Source organism: Sminthopsis crassicaudata, chromosome 1, assembly GCF_048593235.1.
Source record: "Sminthopsis crassicaudata isolate SCR6 chromosome 1, ASM4859323v1, whole genome shotgun sequence".
NCBI lineage: Eukaryota > Metazoa > Chordata > Mammalia > Dasyuromorphia > Dasyuridae > Sminthopsis > Sminthopsis crassicaudata.
In genome coordinates, this window is record NC_133617.1 from 755,225,566 (window position 1) to 755,250,181 (window position 24,616).

A 24,616-nucleotide genomic window follows, 5' to 3' on the forward strand; every position below is an offset into this window, starting at 1 on the left:
CCAGGCATGCACCAAGTATGTACCAGGCATGTGCCAGGTGTGCACCAAGTATGTACCAGGTATATGCCAAGTGTGCACCAAGTATGTACCAGACGTGTGCCAGGTGTGCACCAAGTACGTGCCAGATGCACACCAAGTATGTACCAGCCACGTGCCAGGCGTGCACCAAGTATGTGCCAGGTGTGTGCCAGGTGTGCACCAAGTACATGCCAGATGCACACCAAGTATGTACCAAGTGTGTGCCAGGTGTGCACCAAGTACGTGCCAGGTGCATGCCAGGCAGGTGTATAAGAGGTGTGTGCATTGGTTATAGCAGGTGTGCACCAGGTGTATAGCAGGTGTGTGCCCCAGGTTTGTGTCAGGCTGTCTGAGGCCAGGCACCCTGAGGTCCTCTAAGGGAACGTGGGCACCCGGCTCCCCAGAAGAGCCAGCACGGCCCGGCTTTGAGAAGGACCTGGAGGAAGGGGGAGGAGCCTAGGGCCAGCCCCCCCCCCCATCATGGGCACAGCCCCAGCTCCCGGAAATGCGCCCCCTCCGTGGGGCTGGACTCCGAGTGAGGCTGCAGGACCAAGTAGGCCCCGAAATCACGGGAACGGGTCGGGGTTCTCTGGGAAAGACTCCGCCAGACTCTCTGGGACACCATCACGGGGTGGAAGGGCGGGAAATGGACCCCGGGCTTGTGAGAGCAGGAGGGAAGAATGGGGGGGGGGGCTCTAAGCAGGAAGGGCCAGGTGGGAAGGAAATAGCAGGACTGGACGGAGTCTCCTTCCCAGGAGCTCTGGATCCAGGCCTGGCTTCCGGGAGGTTCTGGGATTAATTCCTCTAAACTACAACCCCCCTTTATGCCCCCGGCTCAGCGCCAGCTGTATTTCTGAAGACAAAAAGCTGTAAAGCCTACATTCGAATACAGCAAGCTTCCTTTGTGATCCTGGCATTTTAATGCCCTTTCCCTTTTTTCTTTGAGTGCCCTTTCAAATGGGTTTCTGAGCTGGGCTCTGTGCCCGAAGGCCCAGGATAAAGGGACCCAGCATTCCTCTCCCAGGCCCGGGACAGATCTAGCATCGCTGGGGAGCCAGGTCCCAGCCCTGGGGGCCCTGGCCCAGTCCCGAGCCTGCTGGGAGGGCCAGGATCGAGCCCTACCAGCTTTTCCCAGCAGCCAGCACGCTCACGGGCACCTGTTGACAGCTGGGAATCTGAGAAGGAAATCCAAAGGCCGCAAGGGAGTCCTGGGGGCCGCGATCAGCCAGGGGGCGGCTGGAAGGAGGCTTCCGGACAGACGCCAAGGGTGGGGGCTCCCCCGGGGGATTCTGGGAGGGGCCGCCTCTGTCAGCAGGCAAGGGGAGAATGGGAACGGCCGGCCTTGGCCATGGTCCAGGCAGCCACCTGCCCCAAACTCTGACCGTATTAGAAATGTAGCCTTGTGTCTGAGAAACGTTCCAGTATCCAGAGTAATTGCAGATGTGGATGATGTCATCCTTGCGAGACTGCAGCTCCAGAGAATTGTTAAATTATTAACCTTGGACAATTGATTTCCATCTTTAATAATGCATTTCTCGGTGCCCATTAAAGTGCAAAGCACAGAGCCACTAACGCTCTTTTCAAGATCCGAGGAAGGGCTGGACGGGAAAGGGGAGATTTTGCTTAAATAAGTGACGGGCACACAATGTGCTGTGGGGGCTGGGAAGCCCCTTACTCTGATCACTCTGGGCCCCTCGCTGCTCCTTTCACCTTCAAACCCTCAATGGCTGGCCGTCCATGAGCCCCAGCGACTTCGGCCCAGAGGGCTGGCCCTGGAGCCGGGAAAATCTGAATTAAATCTGCCTCAGACACTCACTCTGGGTGGCCTTGGGCAAGTCACTTTACCGCAGGTTCCTCGACTGTAAAACACGGATAAAACCGGATGGATAACAATGATGAACGTGGTAACAACTAGCATGCGCTGTTACCATCCTAGACCTTTGCCACCGGTATCCTGTAGGAGCTCGGGTAAAACAGGAGACGGTCTCTCTTGGAGAGTAAGAGAGGGGGCTAAGCTCGCCAGCCTCCCCAGGCCCTTCGGGTCCGATAATAAGGTCCGACTCCAAGGGTTTGGCCCTGGGTTACGGCTGAAGGAGAAAAGCGCAGAAGCATTCCCACCCACTCTGCTAGTCCAAGGGGCTTTGCCCAGGAATGGGGGGGGAAGCTGCAGGAGGGATGCCTCAAGCCTGTCCCCCCCAGGATCAGCTGAGCTGGCAGTGGGGAAGGTGACTGCTCTGCCTTCAGGCTGGTGATTGAGAAGAGCAACCTGGGTCTCTCCCAGCCAGGTTCCAGATGTCAGAGTTCAGAGCAAGCGGAAGCAGTTTCCAGGCTGAGCCACGTTCAGGAATAAAACTCTCAGGTGGCTCAGAGTTCCGGGCACTGAGAACTTAGAGCAGTCAGGAAGAGCCCCAGACCTTCCCCTTTTGTTTGTGCTTTTGGTTTCTCTGCCAAGGGAGTAAACTGCGTGGTAAGGGTGAAAAAAATGGATAACCGGAACCTGACAGGCAGCCCAAGGGCGAGAGAGAACCCGGCTTTCCTTGCTGAGCTCGAGGCGCTCGGCCACCAAAGTACCGGGGGACGGGGTTCCAAGCCAGGCTTGGCGCCCCGGAAGGTGAAGACTCCACAGATCCCTCCCAGCACTGGCTCGCACGCTGAGCAAGTTCCAGGCCCGAATTTGAGTAAGGTCCTCCAAATGCAAGCCATGTCTCCATCGGGCCGTTCTGCTGCGGCTCGGGAGCAGAGAATAAAATGATCCGAGCAGCTGGAACATCAATAACCACTGACCTACAGGCCTACTTTTAAGGGTTAAAAACAAGGTCTCCACATGTTGAGGTTATCTTTGATGAAGGGAGTAGGAAAGAAAGCGCAGGCCTTCCTAGGTGATGCTCTGCAGGAGCTGGGTGGCGCAGGCTTAGAGTGCAGGGAGACTCGCCTCCCGCGTCCAGATCTGGCTCAGAGCCGGGGCAAGTCACTTCATTGTTTTCCTCAGTTCTTCCTTTGGAAAGTGAGCTGGAGAAGGAAATGGCCAAGCACCCCTTCTCTGCCAAGAAAACCCCAAGGGGGCATGAAGAGACAGACTCAACTGAAAAAAGGACCCAACCACTCCCACCGCCTGATCACTGCCTGTCTCGGCAGTTGTCAAATCGCGCCCGGTTACCGGACATGGACAGGTCGTAGCGGAGCGTTCTGATGATAGGGAGCCCAAACCAGCCCAGCACTCTGGCTAAGAAAACCCAAAGGGGCTCAGGAAGAGTTGGACACAGCGAGCAATGACAACAGCAAGCGCTCGAGCCAGGTCTTTATGGGGGGCGATGAACTGAAAGTAAAGACAAAACCATCTCTGGTTTGTTGATTCTTAAAAACGAAATAGGTGCCGTGATGGATTATGTTAGACTGCTGAAGAGACATCTGCCTCCGTGTCATGGAAGAGCTTTTGCTATCAGAACGAATCATCGTGAATCGGGTGGTCAGACCACCGGGAAAGGGAAGCAGAGCACGGCTGTCAGACCCCGCCACTCGACAATGGCCTCCTGGAGTAGGATGACTCTCTTGGTGGGTCAAGACAAAGCCACGTGGCTGAGTACTGTGCTCTAGGTGGGGATGGGGTCAGGGGGACTCAGACCCGGGAAGTGGCTGAAGCTCAGGCATTAACACGGGGACAAGGAGGGCAACTTGTCACAACAACCCCACGCCATCTAGGGCAGCTCCTTCTGCTTCTCTGAAGGGCCCTCTTGTTCAGGTTCCATGGGACCCCTGGCCCCGGGGCCCTTCAGCTCGGAGATGCTGTGGCCCAGGCAGTCCCCATCGCCATCAGGAAGGGCAGTCTCCTGTGGCTGACCCATGTTGTCCATGAGTGGATTTTCTAGAAGATAATCATCCCGGGCCGAATGCAAGGCTTGGAAACTCCTAGGTGGGCTCGTGTAGGTGCAGTCGCTCTAGGAGCACAGACCACAAGCCGGCTGGAGGGAAGGCAAGTGTCCTGGGAGTTCTGGAACCAGGCAATGACCAGGCTTGGCGCAGAGATGGTCTATGGTCCAAGGCCGAGGACATTTTCCGAGCTGCAAAGGTCTCCTGGGGGGAGGATGAACTTTCTCATGGCCGGTGGGAAGCTCCATAGGAACAGGGCCACGACTTCGCCTTGGAACTGACCAAAAGGCAGAAAGAAAAGCCTCGGAGAAGCAGCTGGGCGAGAGAAGCCGGGAAACAAGGAGACATCAGGACCGCTGTTCTCCGGGGACCTTGCTGTCCAAGCACCTTCAGGGATCCCACGTTCTCCTTTAGCCACTGCCTCTTGTAATAACGTGCTCGAATTTAGGGATCACCGCTTGGGGCGCCTCTCCCCCTAGCCTGCCCACAGTGGCCGCATGGACAAGGAATGGTGGAGAAGTCCAGGCCATCGATGGCACTCTGGGGGGAAGACCTGGTCGGCAGGGATCGTCTGAGCTCATGTGGGCACGCTCCCTTAAGAGTGTGATGGAGCTGTGGGGGCCGGGCAGGATGTCCTGGGGGGGGGGGAACTTGCTTTGGCAAAAGGCCCCTCAATCTTTATCACAGAGGCGTCAATTCAGAGGAAATGGTGACCGCCAAGTTAAGTAGGTGTGGGATCTGACAGCAACGTGGACTGTGGGTCCTCAGACTGGCAAGCACTCACTCTCACACACACACTCTCACACACATTCACACACTCTCACTCTCACACACACACACTCACACACTCTCACTCTGACACATTCACACACACACACTCTCACTCTCACACACACACTCACACACACTCTCACTCACATTCACACACTCACTCTCACACATTCACACACACACACTCACACACATTCACACACTCTCACTCTCACACACACACACTCACACACACTCTCACTCTCACACATTCACACACACACACTCTCACACACATTCACACACTCTCACTCTCACACTCACACACACACACTCACACACACTCTCACTCACACACACACTCTCACACACTCACACACACTCACACACACACTCACACACACATTCACTCACACACACACTCACACTCACACACTCTCACTCACACACATTCACACACTCTCACTCTCACACATTCACACACACATTCACACACTCACTCACACATTCACACACTCTCACACACACACACTCTCACACACTCACACTCACACACGCACACACACACTCACACTCTCACACACTCTCACTCACACACACACACTCTCACACACATTCACACACTCTCACTCTCACACACACACACTCACACACACTCTCACTCACACACACACACTCACACACACATTCACACACTCACACACACATTCACACACTCTCACACACACACTCACACTCACACACTCTCACTCACACACATTCACACACTCTCACTCTCACACATTCACACACACACACACTCTCACACACATTCACACACTCTCACACACACACTCTTACACACTCACACTCACACACGCACACACACACTCACACACACTCACTCTCACACATTCACACACACATTCACACTCACACACACATTCACACACTCACACACACACTCATACTCACACACATTCACACACTCACTCTCACACTCACACACACATACATACTCTCACTCACACACATTCACACACACTCACTCACTCTCACACTCACACACACATACTCACACACACTCACTCTCACTCACACACATTCACACACTCTCACTCACACATTCACACACTCTCACATTCACACTCTCACACTCACACACTCACTCTCACACACATACTCACACACACTCACACACACACATTCACACACACACTCACTCACACTCACACACACACTCTCACACACATTCACACACTCTCACTCTCACACACACACACTCACACACACTCTCACTCACACACACACACACTCACACACATTCACACACTCACACACACATTCACACACTCTCACACACACACTCACACTCACACACTCTCACTCACACACATTCACACACTCTCACTCTCACACATTCACACACACACACACACTCTCACACACATTCACACACTCTCACACACACACTCTCACACACTCACACTCACACACGCACACACACACTCACACACACTCACTCTCACACATTCACACACACATTCACACACTCACACACACACTCATACTCACTCACACACATTCACACACTCACTCTCACACTCACACACACATACTCACTCTCACTCACACACATTCACACACACTCACTCACTCTCACACTCACACACACATACTCACACACTCTCACTCTCACACATTCACACACACATTCACACACTCACACACACATTCACACACTCACATTCACACACTCACACTCACACACATACACTCACACTCACACACTCCACTCTCACACACACACTCACTCACACACTCACACACATTCACACTCACACATTCACACATTCACACACACATTTACACACTCTCACACTCACACACTCCACTCTCACACACACTCACACACACACTCACTCACACTCTCACACACACTCACTCACACACATTCACACACTCTCACACACTCACTCACACTCACACACACACTCACACACTCACACACATTCACTCATTCACACACTCTCACATACACACTCACACACACTCACACTCTCACTCTCTCACACACACATTCACACACTCTCACGCACATTCACACACTCACACACACACAGTAACTTTAAAAGGAAAGGGCTGAGAGGAAGCTCAGGTCCGAGGCAGCGCAGTCCAGAAGAGGAGCCACCAGACCCTCGCCCCACATGCACACATAGAAATCCAGGGGGAAAAAAGATTAGTCAGGAAAAGTAAGGGAGGAAGAATGAAGTCTTCGAGTTCTAATGCAGACAATGACCCAAACCCCCAAAGAAGAAGTGGGGGCTGGGATGTTTAGCCAAAAGATCCCCCGTGGAACTAGACAGGGATCTGGCTTTGATGTAGCTTCCATTAGACATCGCAGAGGGCTCAGAGCCCAAATAAGGGGTGACGCCAGGGCCGAAGGCGAGGGCACGGCCCGGGCCAAGAAGGGGGCCTCCCAACGACGCCCCGGCTCCCCTTTCTGAGGGCTTCGCAGTGAGACTGATGGCTCTGCCTCGTGAGCCTCTGGAAGAAAATAGGAATTTGTTTTGACAAACTATCTTGCTCTCTCTTGAATAAAAAGAAGCCCGCTTTTATCGCTTGCACCTTGACAAGCTTTTGAGATGAAACACTTAGATTTAAAAATACATCTCTCTCCCTCTCTCCCCGGAGCACTCAGGGCTCCCGGTGCTCTCTCCCAGCACATGCGGCTCCACGCGGCACGCGTGTCGGAGTGACTTCTGCAGGCTCTTCACATGCACCAGGGGCTCTATCTGGGGGGGCGCGGGGGGAAGGCACATTAGCTCACAGTTGCGAAGAGCTCTTGGGTGGGTTGAGTTTTTAAAAGCACGCCGTTTAATGGGCTTCATTTGGGTATTTTAACCAGATTTAAAACTCATTAACCTTTCTGAGTGTGACACGTCCCCCATTACCCTCTTCTGCCATCCTCAGAACTCGGCGTCCCCGGGTGCGCTGTGCGCCAGCCTCCGCTTCCATTAGTTTCCATGAGTTCAAGGACTCTACAGGGAACTCTGGGGCCTCAGCTTGGAAGCCCACATGGCTCAAGGCCGGGCTCTCTGAATGGAGGCGGAGCCCGCCCGATTTTGGGTAAAGTATGAGGCGTTTGCTGGTTAGGAGACAGAATGGCGGCGGAGGAGGGAAGGGGCGCCTGCTGACAGTGGATGCATTAGGCATCCCCAAGAGCTCGCCAGCGAGGGACACCCCAGGCCACGACGGCCACCGCGACGCAGCTTCTGGCTCCCTCACTCCTTCACCTGAAATTCTCCTGCACCGAGCGGGGCGGGGTGTCCGTGCCCCCCTGACTCAGGATTTGCCGGCGGCCGTTTCCCTTGCGTTCCCTACCCATTTCCCACTTATTTACAGCTCTGAGAGTTCCCCTGTGTGTAGGGGAAGGGGAAGGCCGGGCTCACAGGCGTTTAGACCCTGACCTGCTTCTGCAGACTGGACACTTACAATTGTCTCTTTTCCAAACTTATGCACGATCCCAGACCGTGTTGGGCCCCGGGCCTGCAGGGGAGGGGCCGGGGAGCCCTTCGGCCCGACCTCGCAGGCCCTCGTCCACCACGAGGGGCCCACGGCACAACCCACCTGCTTTGGAGAGCTTGCCGGCGCTCCTGGCACTGGACGAGCTGTCGCCTCTGGTCAGCACCGTGATGCCCCCGAAGCTGGCGGTCTTGGTGATGGCCGGCTTAAGGTTGCGGCCGGAGCTGTCCGAGTCGGTGCTGCTCCACGGTCTCTGGGAGTCGGGCCACCTCAGCTCGTTTTCCGTGCTGCTCTGACGACTCCCTGACATCTTCCCCGACCCATCTCGGCTGCCCCTGGATCCCCACCGGTGACGGGGGCACAAGAAACACAGTGATAACCCCCGGAGGCAGAGGCTGGAGGGACAGCCGGCCTGGGCCCGGGAACACTTTCCCAGAAGTCCCTCCTGTGGAAATCCGCCGCCTGCACCCGCAGGTGACACACACGCGTACCCACACACGCCCACTCGCACACCGTCTGTCACAGAAACTCAAAGAGTGTGAATGGTCACAGGCACAAGACACATGACGGACAGGACAAAGCCGGCCCTCTGCCCCGGAAGGAAAACGCCGACTCCCTTCTTGGACTGGCTGGGGGGGGGGTCCGTTATCCTTCAGTAGTGACCGATGGACAAACAGGCCGGTAGTGGGGGCCTCACGCCAGGGGTCCCACCGAGAACAAGGCTCCCAAGTGATCTTGAACACTAGTTCAAGTAGTAATAATAATTTATAATTATAAATGGCATTCAGAAATAGAAAGAGGAGCCAGAAAGCAGGGAATAATTTGGTCCCTGGGCACATGAGCCCCTGAGAGGGAAGGCCCAGCGCCTCACGATGTCCCCAGGGGTCAAGCACAGTCTGGCCCGTGCCCTCCACGTGTCCCCGGGAGATCTCGGCTGCTGTGTAGGGGGCTTCTCCATCCTGGGTCCTAAAAGTCTCTGAAAGCCCTCTTCAATTCCCTCTGCCTGATCTCACTGCAAGCTTTCCCTCCCCCGACAGCTGGCAGAGGAAATGCCCCTGGGGCAGAGGGGCACCCAAACCCTCCCCCAGGGCCCCACGGACAAAGCCCCCCAGGCCTCTGTCCCTTTCGGGTGCCAGGGAAGGGCCATATACAAGGAGCCGGAGAGCCTCGGGCCAAGGTGGCTCCCTCTCTTGGGGGTCCTGGGTCCCCCCTCCTGCAGGCAGCCTCTGAGGAGCAGATGGGCAGCGGGCTCAGAGGACCCGCTCTCAGGAACCGGGCAGCCTCTCCTGCTCTCCAGGTTCTCCCCACGCCCTCCCCAAGCGCAGACCCAGAATCTCCTCTCAGGGCTCTGGGGGTCACTGCTCCGAGGTGGGCCACGGGAGCCACAGCCGGCCTGGCTAACTTTGGTCCACGGACAGCCCGCATGTTCTCCCCTGGCCCAGCCCGTGGGCAGACACTATGTCTGCCCTGCCCTCGGCCGGCTGGCAGGAGGGGGGCTGGGCAAGGCCGGGCTAGCCTTGGGGCTAGAAGTGCCCCTCCATTTGAGGGAATACCTACGTGCATGGGGCAGAGCGTGGACACTGGGCCTAAGGGAAGGGGCCGAGGCCTCTGAGTCGCCCTTGGGATGCCGGGGGAGGATCGGGATTTTGACACTGATTGTCTCCTGGGCTGGCCTCCAGAACAGACTCCGCCTCCCCCCTCCCCCACCACCACCAGTTGTTCCCGCCGTGTGCCAGCTGCTCTCTGCCCAGGCGGCTATCTGACTCCTGGCTCTGCCCCCCCCAGCCCGGGCCGGGCGGCTATCTGACTCCTGGCTCTGCCCCCCCAGCCCGGGCCGGGCCGGGCGGCTATCTGACTCCTGGCTCTGCCCCCCCAGCCCGGGCCGGGCGGCTATCTGACTCCTGGCTCTGCCCCCCCAGCCCGGGCCGGGCGGCTATCTGACTCCTGGCTCTGCCCCCCCAGCCCGGGCCGGGCGGCTATCTGACTCCTGGCTCTGCCCCCCCAGCCCGGGCCGGGCGGCTATCTGACTCCTGGCTCTGCCCCCCCAGCCCGGGCCGGGCCGGGCGGCTATCTGACTCCTGGCTCTGCCCCCCCAGCCCGGGCCGGGCCGGGCGGCTATCTGACTCCTGGCTCTGCCCCCCCAGCCCGGGCCGGGCGGCTATCTGACTCCTGGCTCTGCCCCCCCAGCCCGGGCCGGGCGGCTATCTGACTCCTGGCTCTGCCCCCCCAGCCCGGGCCGGGCGGCTATCTGACTCCTGGCTCTGCCCCCCCAGCCCGGGCCGGGCGGCTATCTGACTCCTGGCTCTGCCCCCCCAGCCCGGGCCGGGCCGGGCGGCTATCTGACTCCTGGCTCTGCCCCCCCCAGCCCGGGCCGGGCGGCTATCTGACTCCTGGCTCTGCCCCCCAGCCCGGGCCGGGCGGCTATCTGACTCCTGGCTCTGCCCCCCCAGCCCGGGCCGGGCGGCTATCTGACTCCTGGCTCTGCCCCCCCAGCCCGGGCCGGGCGGCTATCTGACTCCTGGCTCTGCCCCCCCCCAGCCCGGGCCGGGCGGCTATCTGACTCCTGGCTCTGCCCCCCCAGCCCGGGCCGGGCGGCTATCTGACTCCTGGCTCTGCCCCCCCAGCCCGGGCCGGGCGGCTATCTGACTCCTGGCTCTGCCCCCCCAGCCCGGGCCGGGCGGCTATCTGACTCCTGGCTCTGCCCCCCCCCAGCCCGGGCCGGGCGGCTATCTGACTCCTGGCTCTGCCCCCCCAGCCCGGGCCGGGCGGCTATCTGACTCCTGGCTCTGCCCCCCCAGCCCGGGCCGGGCGGCTATCTGACTCCTGGCTCTGCCCCCCCAGCCCGGGCCGGGCGGCTATCTGACTCCTGGCTCTGCCCCCCCAGCCCGGGCCGGGCGGCTATCTGACTCCTGGCTCTGCCCCCCCAGCCCGGGCCGGGCGGCTATCTGACTCCTGGCTCTGCCCCCCCAGCCCGGGCCGGGCGGCTATCTGACTCCTGGCTCTGCCCCCCCCCAGCCCGGGCCGGGCGGCTATCTGACTCCTGGCTCTGCCCCCCCAGCCCGGGCCGGGCGGCTATCTGACTCCTGGCTCTGCCCCCCCAGCCCGGGCCGGGCGGCTATCTGACTCCTGGCTCTGCCGGGGACACACTCCTGCTTTTGCCACGTGTTTTTTGTGGGGACAGCTGCATGGGCTGCCATTTGTAGCAAGGAGGTGTTCTGAAGGTCTCGGAGCATTTGAACAGTCCTCCCTGATTTCTCTGGCTCCCCCCGCCCCCGAGGGCCCAACTGTGCTCCTTTCAGCATGGGAGCACTCGGGTGCTGGAGCAGGGGGGGCTTTCCTGGCTGGGGGGACGGGAGCTAACCCTCACAGGGCCCGGGCCTCGGGAGGCTCAGCCACGCGGCCCTCCTCCTTCCTTCTGGATGGGACCAGACTCTGGCCTCCACGGGCTCCCTGGAAGCCCCCAGAGCGCCCACGAGGGCCAGACTGTGAGGAGCCCAATCTGGCTCACTGCACTCACTGCGCTGCCCCCACGAGCCCCTGCCCAGGGTTTGGGAGAAGACCCGGAGAGGAGGGCTCTCCTTCCAGGGCCCTGTCCTTGAGCCTGGGGGGCAGCCAGCGGCGCTCGGGCCTGTTTCCTAGAGCGAGCGGCCCGAGCGGACGTCCCCGAAACGAAACTCGCCGGGAGGCTGGACAGTGTGGGGGGGAGAAGGGTGCTGGACAGTGCGAGGTCAGGAGGCCCCAAAGTCAAATGGGGCCCCCCCGGCTGTGTGACCCTGGGCAAGTCACTTAACCTCAATTACTTCCCCAAAGCCCCAAACATGAAAAGAAATCGCTGGCTTTGCAGACCCCGGCCCCCTCAGCTCTAAGTGAGCCCTGTCCCCTATTCTCCTTCACACGGAGCCCGCCGACCCGGAGCGTTGGAAAGCAAATGGAAGAAAGGAGGCCATACCAACCTAAACTGCTGCCTTTTCCTACGGATCTCCTTGCATAGGCTACTGTCCTCCAAGAGCCTCCTGGGAGAGAAGAACCAATGGTGGAGGCCAGCCCGAGGTGCTCGAGGCGCCCGGCAGTGGGCACAGGCGGGCATGGCGGCAGGATCTCGGCTCTCTGCCCCGTCCGGGTCCCCCGCCCCCTCCCCGGGGCAGATTCGCGGGAGCCCGTCCTCCCCCTGTCTGTCTGTGGCAGCATGAGGGGGAGTGAGGGCAGAAGGCTTCACACACATGCACACATGCTCGGAGCCCCGGAGGCCACGTGCGCACCTGGGACAGCCCCTGCCCCGTGCACGCACCAAACGGGCCCCACGCGGCGTGCTCAGGGGGCCCGGAGCGGCGGCAGAGCACCGTGAGCATGGGAGCGGCTCTGTGCCTGCCAGTGGGGTCTGTGCGGGCACAGACACATGCGTGTGCGCCCTGATGCTTGCTGGCTGAGGCGTGGGTGCCGGGGCGTGAGGTGGGCATGTGTGTGCACGTGTGTGTGCGTGTACTTGATGCATGTGTATATATGTGTAATGTATGTGTGTGCAGATGTGCACACATGTGTATGTGGGTGCAGGCGTGTGCATGTACTTGGCTGTGTGTACATTGTGTGATGTATGTGTGTGCATGTGTGCTGCATGCATGTGCGTGTGCATGTGTGCATGTACTTGGCGCGCACATACACCTGAGGGATCCAGAACCGCCGCCTCCTCTTAGAACCCAGGGCCCACCAGGACGTGCCCCCCACTGCTGCCCCGGGCCACCCAGAGGGTTTTCTCCCTCGTGGTCAGACAGACCCCGGCCCTCTTGCAGTAAGTATCGTGGGGAGGGGGACCCGGGTGCAATGCCTGCTCCCTCGGACCCTCTGCCCGCATCGCAGGAGCCGCGTGTTTCTGCTTGGGGAAGATTTTGGCAAGAGCCGGGGAGAGGGCGACTCGCTGAGCCCTGCGGTGCTCCCTGGCTCAGGTGGGCCCGGGCCGCCATTGGAGCACTCTGAGCCTCCTCTTCCCTCGGGGCAGCTGAAAGGAGCCGCTAGTGGGAGAGCTGGCCCTCGGGCACCCTGGCAGTGCCAGCTTCTCCTGGCACTCCCCACACTGGCACTGCCTACAGACACACACTGGCACTGCATGCATAGGCGCGGCCCAGTGGATCCCCGGGAGCTGACGCGCCGCCCGGCGGCATGCTGACCATGTGCGCTGACCCACCCTGTGCCTCTCACAGTTCAGCCCGCTCTCCTTTCCCAGAGGGAAGAGACTCCTGGGCTCATTGGAAATCGGCAGAAGGCCGTGGTCCGAGACGGGCATCTCAGGATGGCCTTCGTGGCCAGACAGGGGCCGGCTGGCATCTGACTGGGCATCGCCTGGCACCGCCGCCAAACAGTAGAGAGCGCTGCAGGGCGCCCACACGCCCAGCTCACTCAGGGTGAGGGGAGCCTACAGAGCCTGGGGCCTCGCCGAGCATAACGCTGGGGCGGGGGGATCAGGGTCACTGACTCGCCATCCCCGGGGTGGGCAACTGACCGGGACACTGCTGAGAGTGAGAGGCCCGGGCCCACAGAGCGGCTTGCTTACGGCCCAGTGTCAGAACCAGAGGGACCTCAGGATATGGCCCTAGTCCCAAGGCTGGTTAGGGGTGGGCCGAGTGCCCCCAGAGGTGGAACCTGCAAGCCTGAACTGGGAGGGACGCCGAAACCCCCCTTGCCCCCCCCACCCCGGACAGTGGCTCTCTGGGCCTGCCTCCTCCTAAAAGCGGCGTTTCCGTAAATGGAGGTCACCTGGGGCAGGGGGTTCGCTCTTGCTGCTCTACATCCCCCCAGGCAGCGGCAGGAAGCTCCAAGCCCCCCCTTCCCTGGGCCAGACTTCTCTTTCCCTTATCTTGCCACTCCCCCCCTCCCCCCAGAGCCCTCTGCCCTTCCACTTCCCAATCAGTGGCTCACTTGAGTCATTGGGCATTAGGAGGCTCCCGGCCAGGGCTGTCCCCTCCCCTGCCGGAAAGGGGCTGGGGGCCCAGAGGCACTCGCTTTGAGGGACGGCTCGATTCTCCGGCCCCTCGTCGAGCCTCGATTTCAGAGGGCTCACCCCAAAGGTGAGAGCCCGGGAATCTTGGAAGTGACTGGGAGTTTTCCTTAGAAATGAGTCGGTTACGGACAGATTCCACAGCAGAGGCCGGAGCCACACACGGACACACACACGGGCGTCATGCAGGCACCCAAGCAGGTACACGGACACGCAGGGCACACGGGATGGCACTTGTCTTTACGACACAGAAAAGGAAGGTCCATTTTACCTGGTCTCCACAAAAAGGCTTTCCTGGGAGCAAACTGACTGAAAAATAAAAAGGCAGGCGTCAGACTTGGGAGAGCCGGGGCTCCAGCTCCTTGCCCGAATAACTCTACCTTTCCCCCTTCGTGTGGAGAAGATGGAGAAGATGACTATCTTTGGCGACAGGAAGCGAGACAACACCATGGGGATTAGAGCGCAGGCCGTGTTCTGGGGGTCTCCCAGGGCCGGCCGGGACCAGGGGGGCCTGGTCAGCCTTGCTGTCCGTCGCAGCCTGGCCGGGCCCGGGGACTCTGCCGGAGGAGGCGTGAGACCCCCTCCCAGACCGCCGCGGTTCGGGGTGTCCCAGGAGCCCCTGGGAAGAGCATGCATCTGGTCCAGCTCAGAGTGTACACACCATGCAGCCGCAAGCCCGGGAGTCAAAGCCGGCCCCGCCCCAGCCCAGTCACCCCCGGAAGCCCGTCCCTTGTTCCTCGAGAAGGCCCTGAGTCGCTGCGTCCTTCTGATGGGAAGATGACTGGCAGGAGGCTGGGGAGAAGGCGAGCCTCCGTCCCCAGGCCGTGCCCTCTCTCCTCTGCCAGCTCTGGGACGGGCACATTCTCCCTGGCCACAGCATCCCGTCAGGGCGGGGCCAACTCTGAGGAAGGCCCCAGAGACACTGCACAGGCGGGGGGACAGAAGGAGCCAGCACCGTGTCCTCCCTCAGACGCCACCCCGGGGCACGGCCGGTGCGTGGGGACCAGCCTTTTCACAGGAAGGGGAGGGCCACGTTCGGAAGCCATGATAGAACGATGGCCATCGCCACAGTGAGGGCGGGGAGCACGGGACCGTGGCTGGGGGCACGGCCGCCCACCCGGGAAGCCAGGAGCCTCGTCACTTCCTGACAGCGGGGCCCAGGCTCAAGGTCCGAGGGACCCTTGGGGCCTTTCCTTTGTTCAGGGGCAATGCACGAACGACCGAGAAGACGCTGCTGAATTCGTTTTTGGCAAATGATGTTCCGGCCTCACTTGGACTAGGACAGAAGCGGACCTCTCAGGCCAGGCTAGCTTCCTCCCCCGAGAGCGCCCTCGGGCCGCCCCCCACCACAAAATAAAAGCCCCCGCTCGCCCTTTCTGCTGCTTAATCTCATGGGCCCTGCTGACAAGTGGCGAGGCTTTGCACGCAGTTATGGGGAAAGGCCCCAGTGGGTGGCTCGCTGCCGGCCATTCCCTCTGCCACCGAGCCTGCCCGGCCCCCCGGGGGCCCTCTCTGCTTGTCCCTCCCATCGCACTGATACAAGCCGGGCAGGGCCCGCGCTCTTCTCCAAGGGAACCGGGCCACCTCCAGCACCCGAGGGGAGCCACGGCAGGCAGATCCCAGGGGAGACGAGTCCTCGGTGGCCAACGGGACCCCGCCCCACCGAGCGACCCACTCCTCTGGAGAAGAGGGAGAAGCAAGAGGAGGAGGGGGAGGCCCTTGTGGTGAGGAGGGTGAGTCTGGGGGCTTCCTGCCATCTCCCAGGCGCCACAGCAGAAGCAGAGACAAGTCTCTATTGCTTCTCCCTCTGCCCTCGCAAGGTGTCCGGGCCCTGCCAGGTTAGCCCTGGCCTCGGCTCCTATTGCTCCCTCCCGTCTCCGGCAGTGACGGGTCACCTCCATTAATGCTGCCCCCCCATCACTCCGCCCCCAAGTGTCTGACTAGGATTTGAATTCTCCTCACGATGGGAGCCCAGAGCTCCAGGCCCCAGGGTGCCCCGCGGCCTCCGGCTCCTGTCTTGTGCACAGTCGGTCCATGAGCCTCCTGAGCCTCCCTCCCAGCTGCTCCTGAGCAAACTTTGTGGGACTAATGCGCTGTGTGAACAACCGTGGGGGCTCCCACCTCAGGCCGGGAGAGCCCGGGGACCCGCGAGCCGGGTGCTTCCTGAACATCTGGGCCAGAGCGTCGGGGCCCCCACACCCAGGAGGAGGAAGGCTGAGCAGCTGGCTCCGGAAATCCCTGGGACGGCCGGCTGGGGGCTCAGGGACGCGCACCCTGCTCTGAGCTGCCTTAACTTCCTAACTGGTCACACGGAGGGATGCACTAGATTCCCTCTAGGGTCATCTAGGATGGGGAAAGGAGCATGTGAGTGCGTGAGTGTGGGTGTAATATCAGAGGCAAGGATCCTCACTGCTGACCTTTTTTTGTCAGATATCTGAGGTTTCAAGAAATCAAAACAAAAAACATTCTCTCTCTCTCTCTCTCTCTCTCTCTCTCTCTCTCTCTCTCTCTCAGTCTCTCTCTCCTTCTCTCTCTCTCTCTCTCTCTCTCTCTCTCTCTCTCTCTCTCTCTCTCTCTCTCTCTCTCTCTCTCTCTCTCTCTCTCTCTCTCTCTCTCTCTCTCTCTCTCTCTCCTCTCTCCTCTCTCCTCTCTCCTCTCTCCTCTCTCTGTCATTCACATGCACACTACCCACAAAAACATTAGAGGCTTTTCCCCAAAAATCATTTCTAATCTGCTACCCTTTTCCCCCCTCCCAATTCTGGGTTCTCAGTCTCTTTCTCTACAAGTTCCATGGTTGCATGGTCTCTAGGAACCATCCCTGAAGTCACACCCATGGGGCCATGTCAGCCTGTGCCCCTCAATTCTCTCAAGCCCAGCTAAGTCCCTGCAGCTCTGTTTGACGTCCCTGGCAGCTCCATTTTCCTTCCTTCTTTCCCTCTTTCCTTCCTTCCTTCTTTCCTTCCTTCCTTCCTTCCTGCTTTCCCTCCTTCCTTCCTTTCCTCCTTTCCTCCTTCCCTCCTTTCCTTCTTCCCTTTCTCCTGTCTTCCCTCCTTCCTTCCTTCTTCCTTCCTTCCCTCCCTCCCTCCCTCCCTCCTTCCTTCCTTCCTTCCTTCCTTCCTTCCCTCCCTCCTTCCTTCCTTCCTATTTTCCCTTCCTTCCCTTCTTCCTTTCCTCCTTCCTCTTTTCCTTCTTTCCTTTCTCCTGTCTTCCCTCTTCCTTCTTACCTTCCCTTCCTTCCTTCCTTCCTTCCTTCCTTCCTTCCTTCCTTCCTTCCTTCCTTCCTTCCTTCCTTCCTTCCTTCCTTCCTTCCCTCCCTCCCTCCTTCCTTCCTTCCTATTTTCCCTTCCTTCCTTCCTTCCCTTCTTCCTTTCCTCCTTCCCTCTTTTCCTTCTTTCCTTTCTCCTGTCTTCCCTCTTCCTTCCTTCCTTCCTTCCTTCCTTTCTTCCTTCCTTCCTTCCTTCCTTCCTTCCTTCCTTCCTTCCTTCCTTCCTTCCTTCCTTCCTTCCTTCCTTCCTTCCCTCCCTCCCTCCTTCCTTCCTTCCTATTTTCCCTTCCTTCCTTCCTTCCCTTCTTCCTTTCCTCCTTCCCTCTTTTCCTTCTTTCCTTTCTCCTGTCTTCCCTCTTCCTTCCTTCCTTCCTTCCTTTCTTCCTTCCTTCCTTCCTTCCTTCCTTCCTTCCTTCCTTCCTTCCTTCCTTCCTTCCTTCCTTCCTTCCTTCCTTCCTTCCTTCCTTCCTTCCTTCCTTCCTTTTCTCCTTCCTTCCTTTCCTACTTCCCTCTTTTCCTACTTCCCTCCTTCTTGCCTTCCTCCTTCCCCTGCCATGACAGGCAGCCGGCCCGTAGCGCCAGGGGCTCCATCTCAGGGAAGGCTGCTGCCTGAAGCTGAGAACAATTAGAGCGCTGAAGAGGCAATTAAAACAACTACTCACATCTTGTGCAAATATTCTCTCCCTCACTCTCTGATACTCCTCTTCTCTCTCTTCCATTGATTTACTTCGTTTGTCATCTCTAAATGGATGAATTCTGTTTTGCTGAACAGAAAGAAAAATCAGGAGGGTTACACAAGCAGAGCTGAGAGGGGGAGCCCAGAAGTCACTGTCAGTGGAGAATCAGCAATGGTGATGAAAATGGCCCACCTGGAGGCAAGGAAAGTCAGACCCTGGACTCTAGCCTCTACCAGCCCCAGGGTAGAGGCCCAGAGAAGGTGCCCAGCCTTGGGTAGTGGTGTGCATGCTTGTGTGAGATTGTGAGGGAGGGGGCCAGCCTGATGACAGCCCAGATGATGGGTGGGAAGGAGGGTGCAGCTCTGCCCTGGGAAAGCTTCTTATAGCCTTGGTACCCATTTGAACACCCAGGACTCAGAGGAGGCAGATTTCTTGTCATTCTAAGTTACTGCTAAGAAAAGGAGGAGGGAACCCCTTCTAGGGGGAGAGACATAAGACAATTTAGGCATTAGTGAAATGGGGTCAGGAATCTGGACTCTAAGGAGTGGAGATGACTCTGAATCTACCGCTTCGGAACCTCCCCAAGAGCTTCAGAAGCTCACAGCTACATCCGGATCTTAATTGACTTTTAGCCAATGGAATCCACATCTGCTCTGCCAGTGAAATCCAGGAGCCCATCAGAAGAATGGCTGCCTTGTGTGCCTTAGCAGGGTTCCTAAGAATTCCTCTCTAGTTTTGGCTCATATAACTAGATAGTATCTCAGGCTTTCATTCATTAATTCATTCCATCCATCCCATCCATCCATCCTATCCATCCTATCCATCCATCCATCCTATCCATCCATCCATCCATCCATCCATTCATTCTACAAATTCATCCATCAATGGATCTCATAAATCCATCCATCCATCCATCCATCCATCTGTCCTATCCATTCATCCATCCATCTATCCCATCCATCCATCCTATCCATCCATCCATCCTATCCATCCATTCCATCCATCCATCCATTCATTCTACAAATTCATCCATCCATGCATCTTATAAATCCATCCATCCATCCATCCATCCATCCATCCATCCATCTTATCCATTCATCCATCCATCCATCTATCCCATTCATCATCTATCCTATCCATTCATCCATCTATCCCATCCATCCATCTATTCTATCCATTCACCTATCCATCTATTCTATCCATTTATCCATCCATCTATTCTATCTATCCATCCATCCATCCATCTATCCCATCCATTCATCCATCTATCCCATCCATCATCTGTCCTATCCATTCATCCATCTATCCCATCCATCCATCCATCCATCCATCCATCTTATCCATTCATCCATCCATCCATCTATCCCATTCATCATCTATCCTATCCATTCATCCATCTATCCCATCCATCCATCTATTCTATCCATTCATCTATCCATCTATTCTATCCATTTATCCATCCATCTATTCTATTTATCCCATCCATCCATCCATCCATCCATCTCTCCTATCCATTCATCCATCCATCTATCCCATCCATCCATCCATTCATCCATCCATCTATTCTGCACATCCATCTATCCATCCATCCATCCATCTATTCTATCCATTCATCCATCTCCCCTATCTATTCATCCATCTATCCATCCATCCATCCTATCCATCCTATCCATCCATCCATCCATTCATTCTACAAATTCATCCATCCATGCATCTTATAAATCCATCCATCCATCCATCCATCTCTCCTATCCATTCATCCATCCCATCCATCCATCTATTCTGCACATCCATCTATCCATTCATCCATCCATCCATCTATCCCATCCATCATCTGTCCTATCCATTCATTCATCTATCCCATCCATCCATCCATCTTTCCTATCCATCCATCCATCCATCCATCCATCCATCTATCCCATCCATACATCCATCTCTCCTATCCATCCATCCATCCATCCTATCCATTCATCCATCCATCCTATCCATTCATCCATCCATCCATCTATTCTACAAATTCATCCATCCATCCATCTTATAAATCCATTCATCCATCCATCTTATAAATCCATTCATCCATCCATCTCTCCTATGCATTCATCCATTCATTCATCCATCCTATCCATTTATCCAACCATCCTATCCATTCATCCATCCATCCATCTATTCTACAAATTCATCCATCCATCATCTTATAAATCCATTCATCCATCCATCTTATAAATCCATTCATCCATCCATCTATCCCATCCATCCATCCATCTCTCCTATCCATCCATCCATCCATCCTATCCATCCATCTATTCTACAAATTCATCCATCCATCCATCTTATAAATCCATTCATCCATCCATCTATCCTATCCATTCATCCTATCCATTCATCCATCTGTCCCATCCATCCACCCATCCATGTTTCCGTTCGGCGCACACGGACAGCGCAGGCTCTGTGTGGGCGCCGGCTTTGCAGCCAGCCTGAATTGAGGACGATTTGAGGGGGACAGAGATAGTGAGAAACGAGGAAGAAGCAGTCCTTAAACTTCGGAGTCAGCGGTTCCCTGATCAGTCGGGGGTGACTCCCTGAGCCCTCTCCGTGGGAGGACGGGCTGACAAATACAGAGCAGGGCGGGCCCTCAGACTCCCTTGGGAAGCTCGATCGCCAAAGCCCTCTTTTAAAGGCCCTCCGGGGCTAAAGGCCTCTTGGTCCGCACGGGCTGGCCGCGCGCGACTCGTTCTTTCCTCCTGGCCCCCTCCCCCCTCCCCCCTGGCCGGATGGGCCAGACGCTCCGGCCCGCGCGAGGACTCCGCCAGCCAGTCACAAGCAGAAACGCGCAGAGCGGGCTCCGCCCCATTTCATGCAAAGAAGCCGAGGGCTGAGACCACCGGGGGTGGGGGCGGGGCGGGGCCGCGGCTCGAACAGGGGGGCGGCTCCGTGGGCGGAGCCTCGGAGAGATGGTTTTCGCCATCCGCCGGGCCTCACCATGGCAAGGTTGTCCGGCTGGCCCTCCTGCGTACTGATGAGCCGCTCATTGGGCGCTGAGGACAGCGGAAGGACACAGCTGTAGGGAGCGGAATCACTACCAGAGTTACACGGGCGGTCGGAGCGCGGCTGGTCACGCTGCCCCCCCAGGGCTGGGATCGCGCGGACGCCCCCCCGCCCCGCCCCGCATGCAGCAGCAGCCGCGCCGCGCGTGCCAAGCCCCACCCATGCAGCCCCGCGCGGCGCCGGCCGAGGGAAGGGCGGGGAGGGCCGGGGGAGGGGCGGAGGCAGCCACAGCACACAGCCCGGGAGCAGCAGGCAGCCCACCTGCCCCACAGCACACGGTAGCCACGCCCTCCCGCAGGAGCACGAACCTGATTGTCGTCTTTATCAATACTAGAGTTATCTCGCTTCAAGATAAACCGCTTCTGGCCTTCTTCACCTTTGTCATCTTTTAAATGTTCACAGAACCTTTGCTCTGGTCTGCCAGCAAAGTAAAACACACGATAAAGAGCTTTGCCCCCTTCGGAGGCCTCGCTTCGAGCCCCCCCTCCCCGCTCCCCCTCCTCGCCCCCCGCGCACGCTCCCCCCTCCCAGGCAAACGGGGCCCGGGCCTGGGGCCGAGGGGCCTGCGCCCGGCGCGAGCTCTTTGGGCCCTCTGTGTCAGGGCCCGGGTCTGGGACCGAGGGCCTGCGCCCAGCCCGCCCGCTTGCGCCGCTTTGGGCCCTCTATGACAGGGCCGAGAGGCTGCACCCGGCCCGCCCGCTCGCGCCGCTTTGGGCCCTCTATGACAGGGCCGAGAGGCTGCACCCGGCCCGCCCGCTCGCGCCGCTTTGGGCCCTCTGTGTCAGAGCCGGGGCCGGGCGCTCTCCCCGCTTCCAGTGTCCCTCATTCATTCCCTCCGCTATGCTCCACCTCGCCTGAATTTTAATTAGACTTGCTCGGGTTCAGCGATGGAGGAATGAGGCCGGACTTCATTTGGACTTCACGAGTCCGTGGGAGCGTTCCCGGGCGCTCCCGGGGTGGGCCCAGGAGGGGCCCGGAGATAAGCGGTTAGCTGAGGTGGGGGAGTCTGTGCTTCTCCAAGGCCACCGCTGTCCCCAGCTGTCCCGACCCCTCTCCAGTCCTGGCAGGCAGTTAATTGGGGGATTAAAGGAATTTTATTTAAACGACTTAATGGCTGATTAGCCTGGGAAAAAAAATCACCAAGTAGTTGCGGAGGATCGATTAGCCAATGGAGTTGAAGTCCCCCTAATCATGCTGGTTTCTGCCGCTGGCTGCCTAGACTCCGAAGAGTCTGCCGCCCGGCCTGGAGACAGGCCGAAGCCCCCCGAGGGGCTCTCCCCCAGCCTCAAAGGCCTCCTCCTGCGGCCAGGCCGGACCACGCAGGCGTCTCCCCTAGTCCGGGATCTGCTCAGGCTTCGGTTCTCGGCTACCTGGCGCAAAGCTCTCCTCTTGCCATTTATTGTGTCTGGGAACACCCGAGCCAGCCTCGGCATCCGGGGGAGTTCGTCCCCCAGCATCCTTCTGCGTCATTCGCTCTCCCTCCTCCTGCTTCCCCTGTATCCATATAGAAATGACCTGTGCGGAGGACCAGCGCAGGCAGGAAGGCTGCGGCCCCCGCTGACTCCGCTCATTACCCGCTGGCTGCAGGCCATTCCTGCCCAAATCCGCCAGTCTTCCGCAGGGCGGTCTTAGCCGAGCCCCAGAATAATCCTCCGAGGAGGAAAATATAACTGTCCCCATTTTCCATATGTGGGATGAGAAACACGGAGACTAAGGCTCTGAAGCTGGCAGTCTGGAAGATCTGAGCTCGAATCGGGCTTCGGCCACTTCCCACTGTGTGGCCCCGGGCCTCCGCCCCGTTTGCCTCACCTTCCTAGTCTGTAAAAGGAGTTGGACAAGGAAGTGTCCACTCCAGTGTCTCTGTCAATAAAATCCCGCAAAGGGGGATGGGATAGAGGCAAAGAGCGCGGCCTCCCCAGGGGCTCCCCAGCTTCTCCTGAAGAACTGCTGGGGATCACGAGGGATCCCTCCCTGGCTTAGCTCGTCTTCCCCCTCCTGAAGTGGCTCCATCGTAGCCCACGGCTGTCTTCAAGGTCCGGCCCTTGGCCCTGCCGGCCCGACCGGCTCTTTGGGCCCAAGCTTGCCCCCTTTTTGGTCCTTGCACCCCTTGGGCTTGGTACTGACCCCAACCACATAAATGGAAGTGAACAAAAGGCTGGGAACCGCGGCAGGTCAGCCAGGAAAGAGCGGCCCTGTTTTCTAAGCCCAGCGCTAATCTCTCCCTGGCCCTGTGGGATACTGATGTCTCCATCCTGCCTGCCTTCCTTTCCACGCCACCGCCAGGGTGAGTCACAGTCTCATCGCGGGAAATTGAGCACCTGGGAGGCTGTCTAGTCACGCCCACGCAGGCAGAGGAGCCCTGGTCTCTCTCCTCGGGGTCAGGGAGCCCTGGCTCCTTCCAAAGGCAGCCTATCCCACGTGGCCTGTGGGCGGCTCAGCCCGATCGCCGATTGCCCGCTCTGCCCCAGTCCTGACACTTTCTGGGGAGCCACAGATGGCCCATCATGGAGGAGAAGCCACCTGGCTACTCCCCAAAGCTTCCGGACTACGCCTTCCGCTCCAGCTCGGGGTTTAGGAGCCGCCTCTGGCCTCCGGGGCATTTCCCGTGGGCAAGATCTGCCGGTTCTTCCTCAGGAGGGTTTTACTAGTTTGAGAAGTTCGAAGGGGCAGAGGAGGGGCGGGGGGGGGGGGGGGGGGAGGGGGGCAGAGGAGTCTAAAACACACCGAGACAGACGACAGACACAGACAGACAGACACCACGCGGATACAGAAATAGCGGCTCGGTGGGAGAAGGGAGGGGGCGGGGCTGGAAAGACCCGAATTCAGACCTGACAAATAAATCTGGAACCCTCCTGGGTCTCAATTTCCTCATCTCCAAATCAAGGGTAGCCATGGCACGTGAGGAGCAAATGAGCAGCATATGTAAACTGACAAAGCTAACGGGCTCTAAAAATGATCGTGCTTCTTACTGGGACCCCAGTGAGAGCCCCCTTTCTCAAGGGCGGCGGCCCGCATCCCAGAAGCCTCAGCATGTCTTGTGCAGATTCTCTGGAGAAACTGGCTTTTGCCATCAGAACACACCAGTGCCATTCTTCCGAGATCAAACAAAGCCCATTGTTCTCACATGCCGCCTCCCCTCCCCGAGCGCCGCCGCACGTGGGACTCTCATTCAGTTTTGTTTCCTCTGACAGCTTCTGTCTTCCCTTCTCCTGCCCTGACTTCCAAAGCCCCCCTCCCCCCTGCTTCCTGCTTCTCCCCCTCCCCTGCCCCAATCCTGGGTCGTGGTCCCTGCTCCCTTTCCAACCCTTGCTTTTCTTCCGGATTCCTCCTTTCAGACCAGAGCTGAAATGGCCTGTGCCCACCTGGGTCCTTTTCAGTCCTTCCCCTCCTGTCCTGGGGCTCAGCCCCGTCCCTGGAGCAGGAGTGCTGACCCTTGTCTGTGTGATTTTGCCCTTTTAACAATTAGGAGAGGTCTCTGGCCAGCAGTTGTGTTCTTAAACA

At 58.4% G+C, this 24,616-nt stretch overlaps 1 protein-coding gene across 14 annotated transcripts in view; it reads right to left on the reverse strand.

The window, feature by feature from the left end:
• The window catches only part of ARPP21 (cAMP regulated phosphoprotein 21), a 151,703-nt gene that overhangs the window by 37,704 nt on the left and 89,383 nt on the right, over window positions 1–24,616 (reverse strand). For 5 of the 14 annotated variants that reach the window (XM_074284601.1, XM_074284597.1, XM_074284593.1 and 2 more), the window contains exons 10-14: window positions 21,424–21,532; window positions 18,056–18,157; window positions 14,400–14,437; window positions 12,093–12,152; window positions 8,245–8,474 (exon numbers count right to left, since the gene is read on the reverse strand). In XM_074284601.1, coding sequence (XP_074140702.1) covers window positions 8,245–8,474; window positions 12,093–12,152; window positions 14,400–14,437; window positions 18,056–18,157; window positions 21,424–21,532 — 539 coding nt within the window. The remainder of the gene's footprint in view (window positions 1–8,244; window positions 8,475–12,092; window positions 12,153–14,399; window positions 14,438–18,055; window positions 18,158–21,423; window positions 21,533–24,616) is intronic. The other 9 variants (XM_074284605.1, XM_074284596.1, XM_074284600.1 and 6 more) reach the window with 5 other exon arrangements.